The following is a 13,756-nucleotide window of genomic DNA, read 5'->3' on the forward strand; positions in this document are numbered from 1 at the left end:
GAGGGCTCAAATCAGACAAAAATGCAGATGCTACAACTGATACCCCAGAAATACAAAAGGTCGTAAAAGACAGTTTTTAAGAATTATTACCAATAATTTGGACAACCTAGAAGAAATGGATAAATTCACAGAAACATTAAATTTTATGAAAAAAATAGAAAATTTGAACAGGTTGTACACTAGTAAGGAGACTGAATTATTAAGATAAGAAACTCCCATAAAACAAAAGTCCAGAACCAAATGGCTTTATTGGTGAATCCTACCAAACATACAAAGGGAATTTAAACCTATCCTTCTCAAACTCTTCCTAAAAACTGAAGAGGAGGGGAGTATCCCTAAACTTATGCTCCCAAAATCGTCAACAAAATAGTACCAAACCAACTTTAACAATAAATTAAAAGGTTCATATACCATGATCAAAGGATGTTTTAACATCTGCATATCAATCAACATGATACATAATATCAACACAATCGATAAAAATCATATGATTATCTCAATAAAAGCAGAAAAAGCTTCTGAGAAAGTTCAACATCCATTTATGAGAAACACTCAACAAAATGGTTGTAGAGGGAAAGTAACTCAGCATAATAAAGGCCACATATAACAAGCCCACAGCTAACATCATACTCAATAGGGAAAGCTGAAAGCTTTTCCTCTAAGATTAAGAACAAGGATGACCACTCTTACTATTTTTATGCAACATGATATTAAAATCCTTCAAACAATTAGGCAATAAAAAGGAATAAATGGCATCCAAACATGCAAAGAAGTACAACTTTCACTATTTACAGATGACACAATATTATATATAAAACACCCTAAAGACTCCACCAAAAGCACTGTTAGAATGAACAAATTCAGTAAAGTAGCAGGAAACAAAAATCTATATACAGAAATTTGTTGCATTTTCTAGATACTACTAATGACCTACCAGAAAGAGAATTTAAGAAAACAATGCCATGTACAATTGCATCAAAAAGAATAAAATAACTATGTACAAATTTAACAAAGGAGGTGAAAGTCCTGTACACTGAAAATTATAAGAAACTGGTGAAAGAAACTGAGGAAGACACAAATAAATGGAAAGATAGTCTGTGATCATGGATGGGGAGAACTAATATCATTAAAATGTCTGTAACAACTCACACTACAGATTCAATGCAATCCATATCAAAATCCCAACAGTATTTTTTTTACAGACCTAGAAGAAATAGTTGTAAAATTTGTGTCGAGGCACAGAAGACCCAAAAAAAACTGAAGCAATCTTGAGGAAGAACAAGGTTAGAGGTCTCATGCTGTGATTTCAAACTATACTAAAATATATAATAGTCAAACAGCATAGTATAGGCCTAAAAAAACTGATACACAGGTCAGTACAACAGAATGGAAAGCCTAGAAATAAACCCACACATATATGGCAGCTAATTTATGACAAAGGAGCCAAGAATACATGGTGGAGAAAGGACACACTCCTCAGTAAAGGGTGTTAGGAATACTGCACAGCTACACACAAAAAACAAATGAGACCGTTACCTTATACCATAAACAAAACTTACTCAAAATGGGTTAAAGACTTAATATAAGATGTGAAACCATAAAACTCTTAGAAGAAAACAGATGCTAAGCTACTTGACATTAGTTCTGGCATTGAATTTTTGGATCAGACTCCAAAGGCAACAAAAGAAAAAATAAGTAAATGGGACTCCATGAAACTACAAAGGTCTGTACAGCAAGGAAACTGACAACAAAATGAGAATGCAGCCTACCGAATGGGTGAGAGTATTTGCAAATCATACATACGGTACGGGGTTAATATCCATAATGTATGAAGAACTCATACCACTAAAACAAAACGAAAGAAAACAAAACAAATCCAAACAACCAATCATGGGCAGAAGATCTAAATAGATATTTTCCCAAAGAACACATACAGATGGGCAACAGCTACAAGAAAAGGTGCTCAACATTACTAAATTATCAGAGAAATGCAGATCAAAAGCACAGTGAGATATCACCTCACACCTTGTACACTTTTGGCAGGAATATGAATTGGTGCAGTCACTATGGAAAACAGAATAGAAGTTTCTCAAAAAATTAAAACAGAATGGAAGTTTCTCATAAAATTAATACCATATGATTCAGCAATTCTGCTTCTGAATATTTACCTGATATAAATGAAAACACTTATTTGAAAAGATATATGCGCCCCAATGTTCACTGCAGCATTACTTAAAATAGCCAAGATAAGGAAACATCTAATGTGTGCATCAATTGATGATTGGTAAGAAAATGTGGTAGATATATTCAATGCAATACTACTCAGCCATAAAAAAAAAAGGAAATAGGCCATTTGTGACAACATGGGTGGACCTTGAGGCTATTATGTGAAGTAAAATTAAAGTCAGATAATGACAAATACCATGACTTCATTTATGTATGGAATCTAAAAAACCAAACCAAACCAAACCAAACTCACAGATACAGAGAACAGAGAGGTGGTTCAAAGTGGAAGGGGACCAAAAGGTGGAGGGAGGATGTAAAGGTGGTCAGTGGAATGGTGATGGTTGCCAACTAGACCTGTGATCACTTTGTTGTGTACAAAAATCAAATTATTAAGTTTTACACCATAAATGGATATCATGTTACATACCAATTTTGCTTCAATAACAAGAAAACTACATCAGTATCAATATAATTCTAATTCTGCCTGGTGAGCAACCTTGAGAGCAATTTTATTCCCTCCCTAACCATTTCTGTATTACATCTCAAGTCACAGAGTTATTTTTAGTTTAAAAAGTTACTGGAATTTAATGTAGGTGGGGGGGGGGCGGTGCACAGGAAGGGCTGTACAACACAGAGAAGACAAGTAGTGATTCTACAGCATCTTACTACGCTGATGGACAGTGACTGTAATGGGGTAGGTGGGAGGGTCTTGGTGATGGGGGGAGTCTAGTAAACAATGTTCATCATGTAATTGTAGATTAATGATACCAAAATAAAAATGAAAAACAAAAAAGCCTTCATAAGAGTGTATATGAATAATATCTTAATAAAACATTTAAAAAGAAAAGAGAATGCTAGTCTCAGAATCTGTGTAGCCAATAAATCACAGAAATAGCCCATCTCATGGCAAATCATGGATTAAGCAGAAACAATGGACAAGCCCTTAGCAAAGCACGTTCTTGGAGATTTCCCAGTGCCTGTCTCCTCTGCATTGACTGGTGGCACTCACCACCATTTTCTTCAGACTAGAAATAAAAGCTAAGGGACAGAACATATAGCACATTACCTTTTTATCCACAATGCTCATCAATATGTTTCCTCACAAATCATTACAATAAACATTATTGATTTAGTAGATGGCTATTAACCCAGGTGGTAGGTCCCGAATGTGTCAGAATTTTATTTATCACTGGGCGATTTGTGTCAACATACATATTCCTGCAGGCCTGAGAATGGTGGGCAGTTATGCAGATTTGTGTGCAGTTTTATGTATGTCTTAGTGGAAATTTGATTTGGGAGTGGAATAGTCACTATTGACTTAGAAGCCCCTTCTTGCCTTGCCCTAAAGGCGGGGGTGAAATGTCACCTGGCTAGTGTCTACTGGAGTCCAGTGACATAATCAGATCTGACATTTATTTTCTGATTGAGTTCCAGGCCTGTCCTTCGGAAGGTAGGCCGTCACCTCCAGGGACCTCGGTCTCGTCGGGGCGGTCCCGTTACTTCCCAAGGCCCCTCAGTCGCCCCGCCGAGGAAAGCCGGGCGCTGCTGCCCTCGGTGGTCAGGACTGCCCCTGACGGGAGAATGCTGCAGGCAGGGGGGCCCCAGGGAGCTCTAGGTAATGGGGACTCCCACCCTCACGTCATTACCCGGGTTCCCCAGCTGCGGGGGGGACACGAGTTGCCCAGGGGAAGCGGGAGGCTGAGGTGTGGCACCTACACCGCGGGCCTTGGGTGCAGCGGTGAAGTCATCCTTTCAGGGACACCCTGTCTGCTCTTGTCCTCACCCCGCAGGCCTCGGCCGTTTCCTAATGCCTCCCCTCCCCCAGTGGGTGCACTTTAAGGGAAACGTGTGGTAAAGGAGGCAGGTCTTTTTCTGCCAACATGGTAAAACTTACTAGAAGCTTGCTGGTTTAAGAGGCTCTGGTGCATCTCCCCTCGGAGTGATTAACGTCTTGTGCTGCCGAGAGATGCCTGCAGCCTGTGCATCTCACCGCACGCTTGCTTCCTCCTCCCGGTCCGTGGGGCGGCTTCGGCTGCAGCCTAATCCTAGTGGGGACGCTCCCAAGCCTCCTCTACACCGACTTGCTCTGCGGGAACGTCCGGGGGCAGAGGTCTGGTTACGTTTGTTCCTGGACAGTTCCGTGCAAGTGCTCCCAGCTGTGAGCAGCTTAGTCCCTGGGGGACTCCGGGGCCCGGGGCTCTTTAATCTCTGGCTCCTCTTTCTCGGAAGGTTGGGGCGCTTTTCTTCCAGGGGCGGGGAAAGAGCCTGCCTTGCCCTGAATGACACACATCACTTGCACTGGGGTTCCTTAGGGGAGAACTAACGCCAAGGCCGTTTCGGGGTGCCGCAGGGAGCCCGGAAACACAGCCTCGGGAAGGGCGGCTTCTCTGGAAGGGCAGGAAACCTGAGCAGGCATCTGCCTGTGATCCGGAGAAGAGCTCTGCCCCCTCGGGCCCCGCCTTGTCCGCTCTTCAGTGAGGGGCTCGCCGTCCCCGGGACCCTGGAGGCGGGACGGTGACAGGGCGAGTGGGGCGGGGGCCGGGCCCAGGGCGCCGGGGGCGCGGACTCCCCTTCCCTCCCCGCAGCAGCCCCGCCTCCCCCTCCCCTCCGGGCTCCCTGAGTCTGTCTGCACCTCTTCCCGCCCTGCCTGAGTCCTGGGCCCCGGGGGTCACTTCCTGGACCACCAGCCTTCGGGCTCCGCTTCCCGCGGTCAGCTGCGCAGCTGCCCAGGCGAGTGTCCCTGCTGACGACCATTGTTTCCCCCATCCAGCCCCGGCAGGGGGGCCGGCCAGCGCTCAGGCTATCCCCGCTGGCCTGCACCGGCGGCCCTTCCGCGCTCCTCGCGCTCCTCAGGGCCCCTCTCCCGCCCTGCGGCCCGCTCCCCGTCCCCCCTCCCAGGGGGCTTGTCCGACCGGCACCGACCCGCCCTCACCACGGAGATCCGCCCCCGCCCGCCAGCCCCGGGAGGGCGGTGCTGAGCCAACGGCCGGGAGCGCGGCGGGCCGCGGGTGAGAAGGGCCTGCGCACGCGGGGACGACGCGGCTCGGCCGCCCCGCCGTGCGGAGCGGGACGGGGCGCGGGGGTGGAGCGGGACGGGCGCCGGTCCCGAGCGGCGGCGGTCGATGCTCCCCCTCCGTGCTCCCCGGGGTCGGCGACAGCGGGGCCGGGCCTGCGGGCGGGGAGACGGAGGGAAGGGGCGCGAGGCCCCCGGGAGACGTGACGCCGCCGAGGACCGACGAGCGGCTCGGGAGCAGCCGCCCAGCCCCCGCGGAGTCTCCGGCCACCGTGAGCAGCCGCCGCGCGGAGAGCGGAGCGGAGGGCGGAGGGCCCGGCGCGCCGACACCTGCCCCGGCGGTGCGGGGGGAGGCGGGCAGAGCCGCCCGGGGCCGCGGGGCCTGCTGTTCAGGTGCGGGAGGGACTTCTGTGCCTGGGAAGGAATATCCCGATTTAAATTTTGTTGGGAGAGTCCTGGGACCTGGAGGACCTCGTGCTCAACAGCTTGGAGCGGAAACCGGAGGCCAAAGAAGGGTCCCCGGCCCAGGCGCCGTGAGGGATGCAGAGGAGGAGGAGCAGAGCAGAGGCGCGCCCGCCCGGGAGCCCCTCCGCGAAGGGTCCCGCGGGCCGACCGCGGTGGGAGGCGCCCGGAGCAGAGCAGAGACCCCACTGGAAGGGCCTTTTTGTCTTTCTTTTTTATTGCGTGAGTACTGGAATAAGTCTAAAGAAAAGAAAGTGCCTTGTTTTCCTTCATGGTCATTTATCAAGTGTCTGGTAAGATCAGCTCCTCCCTCAGAGTACAAGCTGATGCGTGTCCCTCCGTCGCCCAGCATGTGAAAGAAGACAGGAGGGGAGCCGAATGAATTGATGGTTTGAATTATAGAATTTTTGCCACGTTATCTTGATACAAATTTGCTAAATTTGATATTGTGAAAAATGTTTGATAACTTTTCTATTGCCTGACAGTTTAAAACATCTTTCTTTCCAAGTCATACTTGAACGCTTTGGTTATTGTGCTATTTAATATTAGCCCAAAGGATTCTGAAATGAAAATGATGTGTGATCCCAACATCACTTTACAGACAAAATCAGAGCTTTATTTCATTCGGAAAAGGGATTGGGGGTGTTAAGGTTTTTTTTTTTTTTAATTATTAACTGGAGAAAATAGTATACTTAGCAAACTTTTTCACAGAAGTGAAACTTCGTTATTTTCATTCTGGAAAACAGTGTTTTTAAATGACCCAAACTTAATCAGACTTTCTGTCATACACCAGATCACTTGGGTAATCCATCTCTGCTGGTTTTAACTGAAGCTGCCCCCACGTCCCCCACACCACCCTCCCACATACTTTTTTTAACTTGAAAAGAATGTGAAAAACAAGCATCATTGTGCATATAAATACTCAACTACATGTGAGTTGTAAGCTTCCAGTTTCTCATGAAGTTCGGTTTTGTAGTTGAAGCAGTTTGTGCACAGAGCTCCATCTAAACACCTAAGTAGATAATCAGTAACTGCTCGGGACCAGATGTGGCCAATCTCAAGTGGCAGTGGGTCCCCAGCTCATCAGCTCGCCCCCTCTGACACCTGCACAGCTTCACAGTCAGAGGTCAGCAGGCAGCTCAGGGAGCACCTGCGTGGTGACTTCCATCATCTTGTCTCACTTGGAAAAGTTTTCAGTTTATTTACTATGCAATAGACACTCATTGTTTTGTATTCAGCTAGCTCTGGTTTAATGTACTACTGCGGTGTCTTTCTGTTACATCTACAGTTGTTTTGGTTTACTTACAATATATGCTGTGCCATTTTGATTTTAATTTTGTCTGGTTGATTGAATAAATTTGTGACACTCAAACCCTTGAGGTGATAGTGTAAGTTTAAAAATGATACGAGTATTTGATCCTGTTTCATCTCATCTCTGTTATACCTGGACATTTTAGATATTTACCAAAGGTCTTTTATAGGGAAGTAAATGTATGAAATAAATGTGTGACATTTATGAACAATGTTAGCTCTGAACAAACTTTTGAAAACTTAGTTGACAAGATTTTGGATCAACTGAAAAAAAGCATGACTTTTGAAATTTCTGAATGCCTTGCTTTGCATTATTGTCATTCTTTATTGAATATATTTCATATTAAAATATGTAGTTTTTAAACCTTTTTTTCTGACAGTATTATGTAATTTTTTTAGCGTCGGTAGATGGGAGTGTCGCTTGTAAGTTACCATACAGCTGACATGTATTTTTGTCTATTCTTTATTACCTTAGTAGTTTTATGCTGTGTACCGTAACCAACCTACCGCCTATGAGAAACGTAAGATAATGCATTTACAGCCATTGTTACAAGTTTATAATGTATTTTTCTCTTGTTTTATATGTTTGTCATATAACATTCAAAAAAGAATTTTTTTCTTGATTGAAAAAAGGATACAAAATGCAAAATCCACAATTTTGGTAAGTGAAAATCGCCAATTGTTTTCCAGTACTTTATTTTATTGGTTGTCTTGTCTTTCTTGGGCTTTTAGTTCGCTAATGAATGAGTACATTAGACACTTTGGGGTTTTAGTTGGGATTTTACATAGCTTGCATTTTAACTCTTTGATTCTTTGCTGTTTCTATTAACCCATAGCATTATTTTAATAAATGTTATAATACCAAAAACAGAAAAGAAGAAAAGAAAAAACTGTAATGCATTTGATAACATCCTGTTATAATCACTGCAAGTTTCACAGCTGTAGAATCAGTTCCATTTCCTACATGTTTTTCATTGTTTCATTTTGCTGTTTGGTAAACTTATTATTTAACAATCTCTTTACTTAGTGATAATTTATATACTTTCTAAACCTTTTTTTTAATGTCAGATGCCTAATGGGTATCTAACTGACCAAACAGGAAGTTCTCTTTCCTTCTCTTGTGCATCCTCCACAATTAGAAGAAATGTCCTTAATGAAAATGCTTCTCTGAGGTCAGATTTTATTGAGAAGTACAACTATAGGGTGAAAACTATAGATCTGTTCATAAAAATCATGTTTGGGAATGATTATTGGAATCCTAGGCAGCTGAGAAGGTCTGTGCAACAGTGGGAACCCAGGGGAAAGAGACAGTCCTCATACAGGAAAAGCTTCTATTACACAGACTTTTAATTTTTCCAAATGGTGCTGCCTTAGAACCGCAGGTAGGGATATGGGTGCGGCCCCTGTCTTTCTTCTTGTCATCTGTGGAGCCTCTGAGGTCTGCTGGAGCTCACGACATCCGCCTCCCTTCCCCTGGAGTCCTTCTGTAGAGTCTCCTGGCCGGCTGGAGCTTTGTCGCACATCAGAATTCAGACGTTACTTTTACTGAAGCGTAAGTCCTCACTGTGCAATGGGCTGCCCCCAACTCCTGCCTTAGGAAGCCCCCGTCAGAGCACAGAGACCCGCCAACAGCCGGAAGTAGGCCTCCTCCAAATAGCTTTTCCCTGTTGCCATGAACCACCGCCCCCGCCACCGCCCGGCCCATAGCTTTGAGGGGTTTGGGCCTCAGTAAGAGCTATACTTTTGGGTTTAATGTTTTGGAATTTTACTTAGTTCCTTGCTTTAAGTCTTTCCATTTCAAGCTTGAACATTTGATTGTATAGGTAGAATGCTTAATCTTTTAACTAATTTGTAATTAATATTCTAAATTATGAAGAAAGCAAAAATACAGTGCTGTGTATGGTCACTGAGCTCTCAGATATACTCACTCTCATGCACTCACTGGAAAACTATATGTGACTTTTTGAAAACTTGCTTTCTAACCTTAATGAAATATTTATTAACCCTTAAATATGTTACTATTTTTTACAAGCTGGTTTATAGTCATTTGAGATGGAAACTTTTTAAGTAATTTTGACTAACTGCTTATGTTTATTCTTGGAATAAAAACGGCACTTTTATGCCAAATGAAATTTACTAGTCACCGGTAACTGCTTTATAACATCAAAACTGAAATCGATTGAGAACCACTTGAAATTTAAGTTCCAAAAATAAATTGAAATTCTGGCTTGACTGTTAACTCTTGCAGCCAGCAAGTCCAAATCCCTCAAGGGCCACAAGAGGGAGCTGTTGAATCTGAAACTAAACATTTGAATTTCAACAAACCTCTGGGTAAACTATAGATAATCTGGTATATAAAATGTAATGCAGTGTAATAAGGAGTAGCATAGTTTTTATTGTTATTAAAACAAAAGTTACACATATAATTAAGAAATACTGCAGTTAAACTCAATGAATACTTTTGAGTCCATATTATTGAAAAGGCACTTTCTTCTAAGAGGGGATATAAACAGATGATTCAGATAGCTCATAATAGGTGTGTATGTCTGTGTGTATGTCCACTTGCATTATAGAACAGAACAAGATATATAAGAGCCGTAAGATGGAAACAAAATGCTGTGGAGTTTCAAAAGAGAGCGACAGCATTGGGAAGGGCAGGACGGGGAGGTGGCATTTAGGAGTGGCTGGGAGGACGTCCACGAGTGTGACAAACAAGATCGGGAAGTACGTGCAGAGCACAGCATAAAAAAGAGAGTTTGGGGAACCGTAAAGAATCCAGGTCGCTTGAAGGACAGGTTGCATAGAAATGATTAAGAGAGTATCAGACAGGAAAGTTTGTCGGGCTGCACTGTGCTCCTGCCTCTGTCAGAGGACTTAATCATCCCTAATTGCTTGAATGTCAAAACATGACTAAATGAACACTTAGTGTGAGTAGGAAGCATGTCCCATACTATCTATGATTTTCTCTATCATCTCAGATAATAGTGTTGAGCCTCAAACCCATAGAACATCCTAGTAGTGTTTAGGTCAGTGGCACTGGATTTAGGTTAACATGCTATAAAAGCATGCACTGTTTATTATGTATTATTCACTGAATACATACGTAGCCTAAATTCTCAGAAATCTTGGTATTTCTTAATTACATTATCCTGAATTCTGATCAAGCACTTGTAAAATTTTCAAAAGTAATTGAAAGTGATCTTTTTAACATGATTAATAGATGCTTTTATTATATTTATTAAGACAAATGACTGTCTCTTAGAGTGGTTAAGGTAACTTAAGAAATCCAATTTCACAATTCTTTAAGAGCCAAAACAAAACAGAAACTATTGAATAGAAAGCAGGATGGATTTAGCTCTTCAGTTATCTGGCATCCAGTGTAGGGCAGGCAGCACTGCAGGCCACGTTGTTTTCACTTGATGAATACATCTGCAGAAGCAGAGCTTTTCCTGAAATTAAACTCAAGCAAAAATTTGAAGTGTAGTGTTTTACATGAAAAGAACACTGAATAACGTGCTGGACAAGAACTTCAATTATTGTTTTTAAAAAACACATATTGTCGAAACACACTTGGACCCTCTATAAAGGTAGATGTTAAATTAAGGCACAACTTGGGTACTTCATTTCCCTGCAGAGTAGAGAGAACATGATTTTGATACTTTGCTTTTTGATTATCTAATTTGAGATAAAATTTGGCAGTAATGTGAGATGTTCCATAGCGTGACAGGTAGAATAATTCCTCCCCCACCCCCAAAGATGTCGGCGTCCTAATTCCTTGAACCAGTAAATATATTACCTTACATGGCAAAGAGGAATTAAGGCTGCTCATAGTCTGGTCCTAAAACAAGGAGAGGATCCTGGGTTATCAGGTGGCCCAGAGAAATCACAAGAGTCCTTAAAAGTGGAAAGGGAGGCGGAAGTAGGTCGGGTACTTTTAAGAGAGAAGGGCTTGATCTGACCCTGCTGGCGCTGATGGTGGTGGGGGGGCCATGAGCCCAGGAATGCAGGCAGCCTTTAGAAGCTGCAATGGGCAAGGAAGTGGATTTTCCCCACGTCTGAACGCAGCATGGGAAAGCACAAGCTTGAGAGCAACCGGTGCAGTCCTTGGAAGTTATCTGCTCACAAAAACATATCTTGTCCTTGAAGATGAGCCAAGACTCCTCACTCTGAAAATAGGGAGACCTTGAGGATGTGTGAAAACACCTCCCCGCCAGCGCCACCTAAGGTCCAATTATCTCCTGACCCACCCCTTACTTGCTACTTGTATAAATTGAGCCTGTAAACAATAAACTTCACCAGCTTGATCAGACATCCTGTCTTGCTGGTCATTCTTTGTGTCTCTTGCTTGTCTCATTTCTGCAGGCGTCTCCGGCACACTCCACGTTCGTCCCGCGGGCCGGGACATCCCCCGAAAAGAATGCAGCCCTGCTGACACCTTCCTGTTTGACCCAGTGTGATCCCCCCTTCTGGACTTCTAACCTACAGAATTGTAGGTAATAAATCTGTGTTTTCAAGCTACTAAGTTTGTGGTGATTTGTCACAGCATCAATAGGAAGCTAATATACATAGACCCTCTCTACTGTCAGAGCCAGCTCCTAATAAAGTCCTCTAAGTACCCATCATACAAATATTCCGTGTTTTAGCATAGGTGAGTTGTGAGCTTCAGGTACCCAGCTTGCCAGTGTGCTGGAGAGGCTTGTGAGTCATATGTTATGGACGCTTGTGAACCAGAGCTGACTTCTCATCTAGAACAATCCATTCCAACACACACTGGTGGCAGGGCAGCTAAGGGAGAGCGAGCAGGCACACCTCGGCCTGGACTTCACCCACGGATCTGTGATGTGCTGATCCGTCTGTTACCCTAAGACGATTCAGACCGTAAGACTGAATGAAAGGTGAAGTCCGGAGATTGCCAGACCTTGGTTGGTACTACAATATGTACCGAATGAATGACTGGATGGATGGATGAATGAAGAGAATAAAGGAGTAAAAGATGAATCAAGCTCCTGACTAAGGAAGAAACACCCTTTTGTTCTCTTGAGTTGCAGCAGTGATGAGACCAGCCACATACTTAGGGTCCTACCTGGAAAGCATCAGAGACCCAGACCCCCGAGACCCATGTCACTGGAGATCTTCCGGTGGCTGAACGGCACTGTTTCTACAGAACAGTAGACACAGCAACTGTTCATTTTCTTTTAATTAGGTATTGAATGCTTCCTAGGTGCCACACAGTATGCTCTTTTAAAACATTTTTCATGTTTTTATAAATACTTGATAACACAAAAGACTATGTGTTCTGTGTGTGTGTGTGCATGTGTGTATGAGTTTGTACTAGGATGCCTAATAATAAAATGAACATCTGGACCTTTTCTGTTCATCTAAAGAAATAGAACATTATAAAGATGTGAAATTCCCTGCATGTGACTCCATGATCACACACCTTTATCTCCTCTGCAAAGATAGTTACATTTAGAATATTGTTTTTAATTCCTTTGTTTTCTTATTACTTTACCTCAAATGTATATGTCCCTAAGCAATATGTATTTTAGTTTATTTTTTAGAATTTTATTAAAATGGCATTCTGTATGCATTCTCTTTCTAACTGCTTCTTATTAACTGTACTGATGCATGAGGTCATAATGTATCCATTTTCGCTGCTCCAAAGTATTTTATTGTACTCATATCCCAAAATACATGTATATGTAACTCTCTTCCTCTGTAACCTTTGCAGACATGCACCTGTGAGCATAACGTACCTGTGAGCATAACGTGTTCACAATCCAGTGTTCAGGGCACACATTTAGGAGCTGCTGGGTAATAGTGGACTTACATGTACACCTTTAAAAAACAATCCTAGGAGGCAGAGCCAAGATGGCAGCGTGAGTAGGACAGTGGGAATCTCCTCCCAAAAATATATATATTTTTGAAAATACAACAAATACAACTATCCCTAAAAGAGAGACCAGAGGACATAGGACAACAGCCAGACTACATCCACACCTGTGAGAACCCAGCGCCTGGTGAAAGGAGTGAGATACAAGCTGCAGCCTGGCGGGATCCGAGGCTCCTCACCCCCGGCTTCCAGTGGGAGGAGAGGAGTTGGAGCGGGGAGGGAGAGGGAGCCCAGGACTGCTAAACACCCAGCCCTAGCCATCCGCACCAGAGTGCAGACACAGTGCATGCGTGGGGTACTGGAAACTAGGGAAGCAGGACAGTAAGACCTGTGAGTGGGTCCCACAGTCGGTGCCCTGGGACAAAGAAAAGCGAGTGCTTTTAGAAAGTCTTAAAGGGACAGGGACCCCACAACTGGACAGAAGCATCCCGGGTCACAGTCCAGCAGCTGGAAATTGCAGGGAACTCCAGGCACACTAACCCTGGGCAACAGCTCTGAGACCCCTCATGGAGGTAAACAGCCAAACAGCCCCCATCTGTTACCCCTCCAGTGCCCCGCCATAGCAGAGTAGCGGCCAGAGGCTGGTCACGCCCACAGCTAGGGAGCTTCCTCCATACTGGCCGGGCAAGATACAGAGACCCAGTCTACATGCAATTGCCCAACACAAGCCACTAGGGGTCGCAGTTGTCCCAGGAAAGAAAGGCCAGGAGCAAGTGGAAAGAGTCTTGAATCTTCCAGCTGACAGACGAGTCAATAGCACTCCACTGCACCTGTCAACATGAAAAGGCAAAAAAATTTGATCCAGACAAGACTAACCCAGACATCTTCAACATCTTCTACATCTTCCCCTG

The 13,756-nt window shown here is 44.0% G+C and overlaps 1 protein-coding gene across 1 annotated transcript; it reads left to right on the forward strand.

Annotated features, from left to right (window-relative positions):
- Positions 1 to 4,192: 4,192 nt before the first annotated feature.
- LOC140850724 (uncharacterized) lies at positions 4,193 to 12,541 on the forward strand. The gene is made up of 6 exons (XM_073242154.1): positions 4,193 to 4,384; positions 4,577 to 4,740; positions 4,812 to 5,197; positions 5,240 to 5,923; positions 8,395 to 8,564; positions 11,375 to 12,541. The coding sequence occupies exons 1-5, from the start codon at positions 4,193 to 4,195 to the stop codon at positions 8,559 to 8,561; spliced, it is 1,593 nt and encodes a 530-aa protein (XP_073098255.1). The 3' UTR covers positions 8,562 to 8,564; positions 11,375 to 12,541.
- Positions 12,542 to 13,756: the final 1,215 nt, after the last annotated feature.

Source organism: Manis javanica, chromosome 1, assembly GCF_040802235.1.
Source record: "Manis javanica isolate MJ-LG chromosome 1, MJ_LKY, whole genome shotgun sequence".
NCBI classification, from domain to species: domain Eukaryota; kingdom Metazoa; phylum Chordata; class Mammalia; order Pholidota; family Manidae; genus Manis; species Manis javanica.

Coding starts and splice junctions, on each gene's coding strand:
- LOC140850724 (XM_073242154.1), top strand. CDS start 4,193: ATGCCTGCAGCCTGTGCATCTCACCGCACGCTTGCTTCCTCCTCCCGG. Junction 4,385..4,576: donor CCGTGCAAGTGCTCCCAGCT/GTGAGCAGCTTA, acceptor GGGGTGCCGCAG/GGAGCCCGGAAACACAGCCT. Junction 5,924..8,394: donor TTGTCTTTCTTTTTTATTGC/GTGAGTACTGGA, acceptor TTAGAACCGCAG/GTAGGGATATGGGTGCGGCC.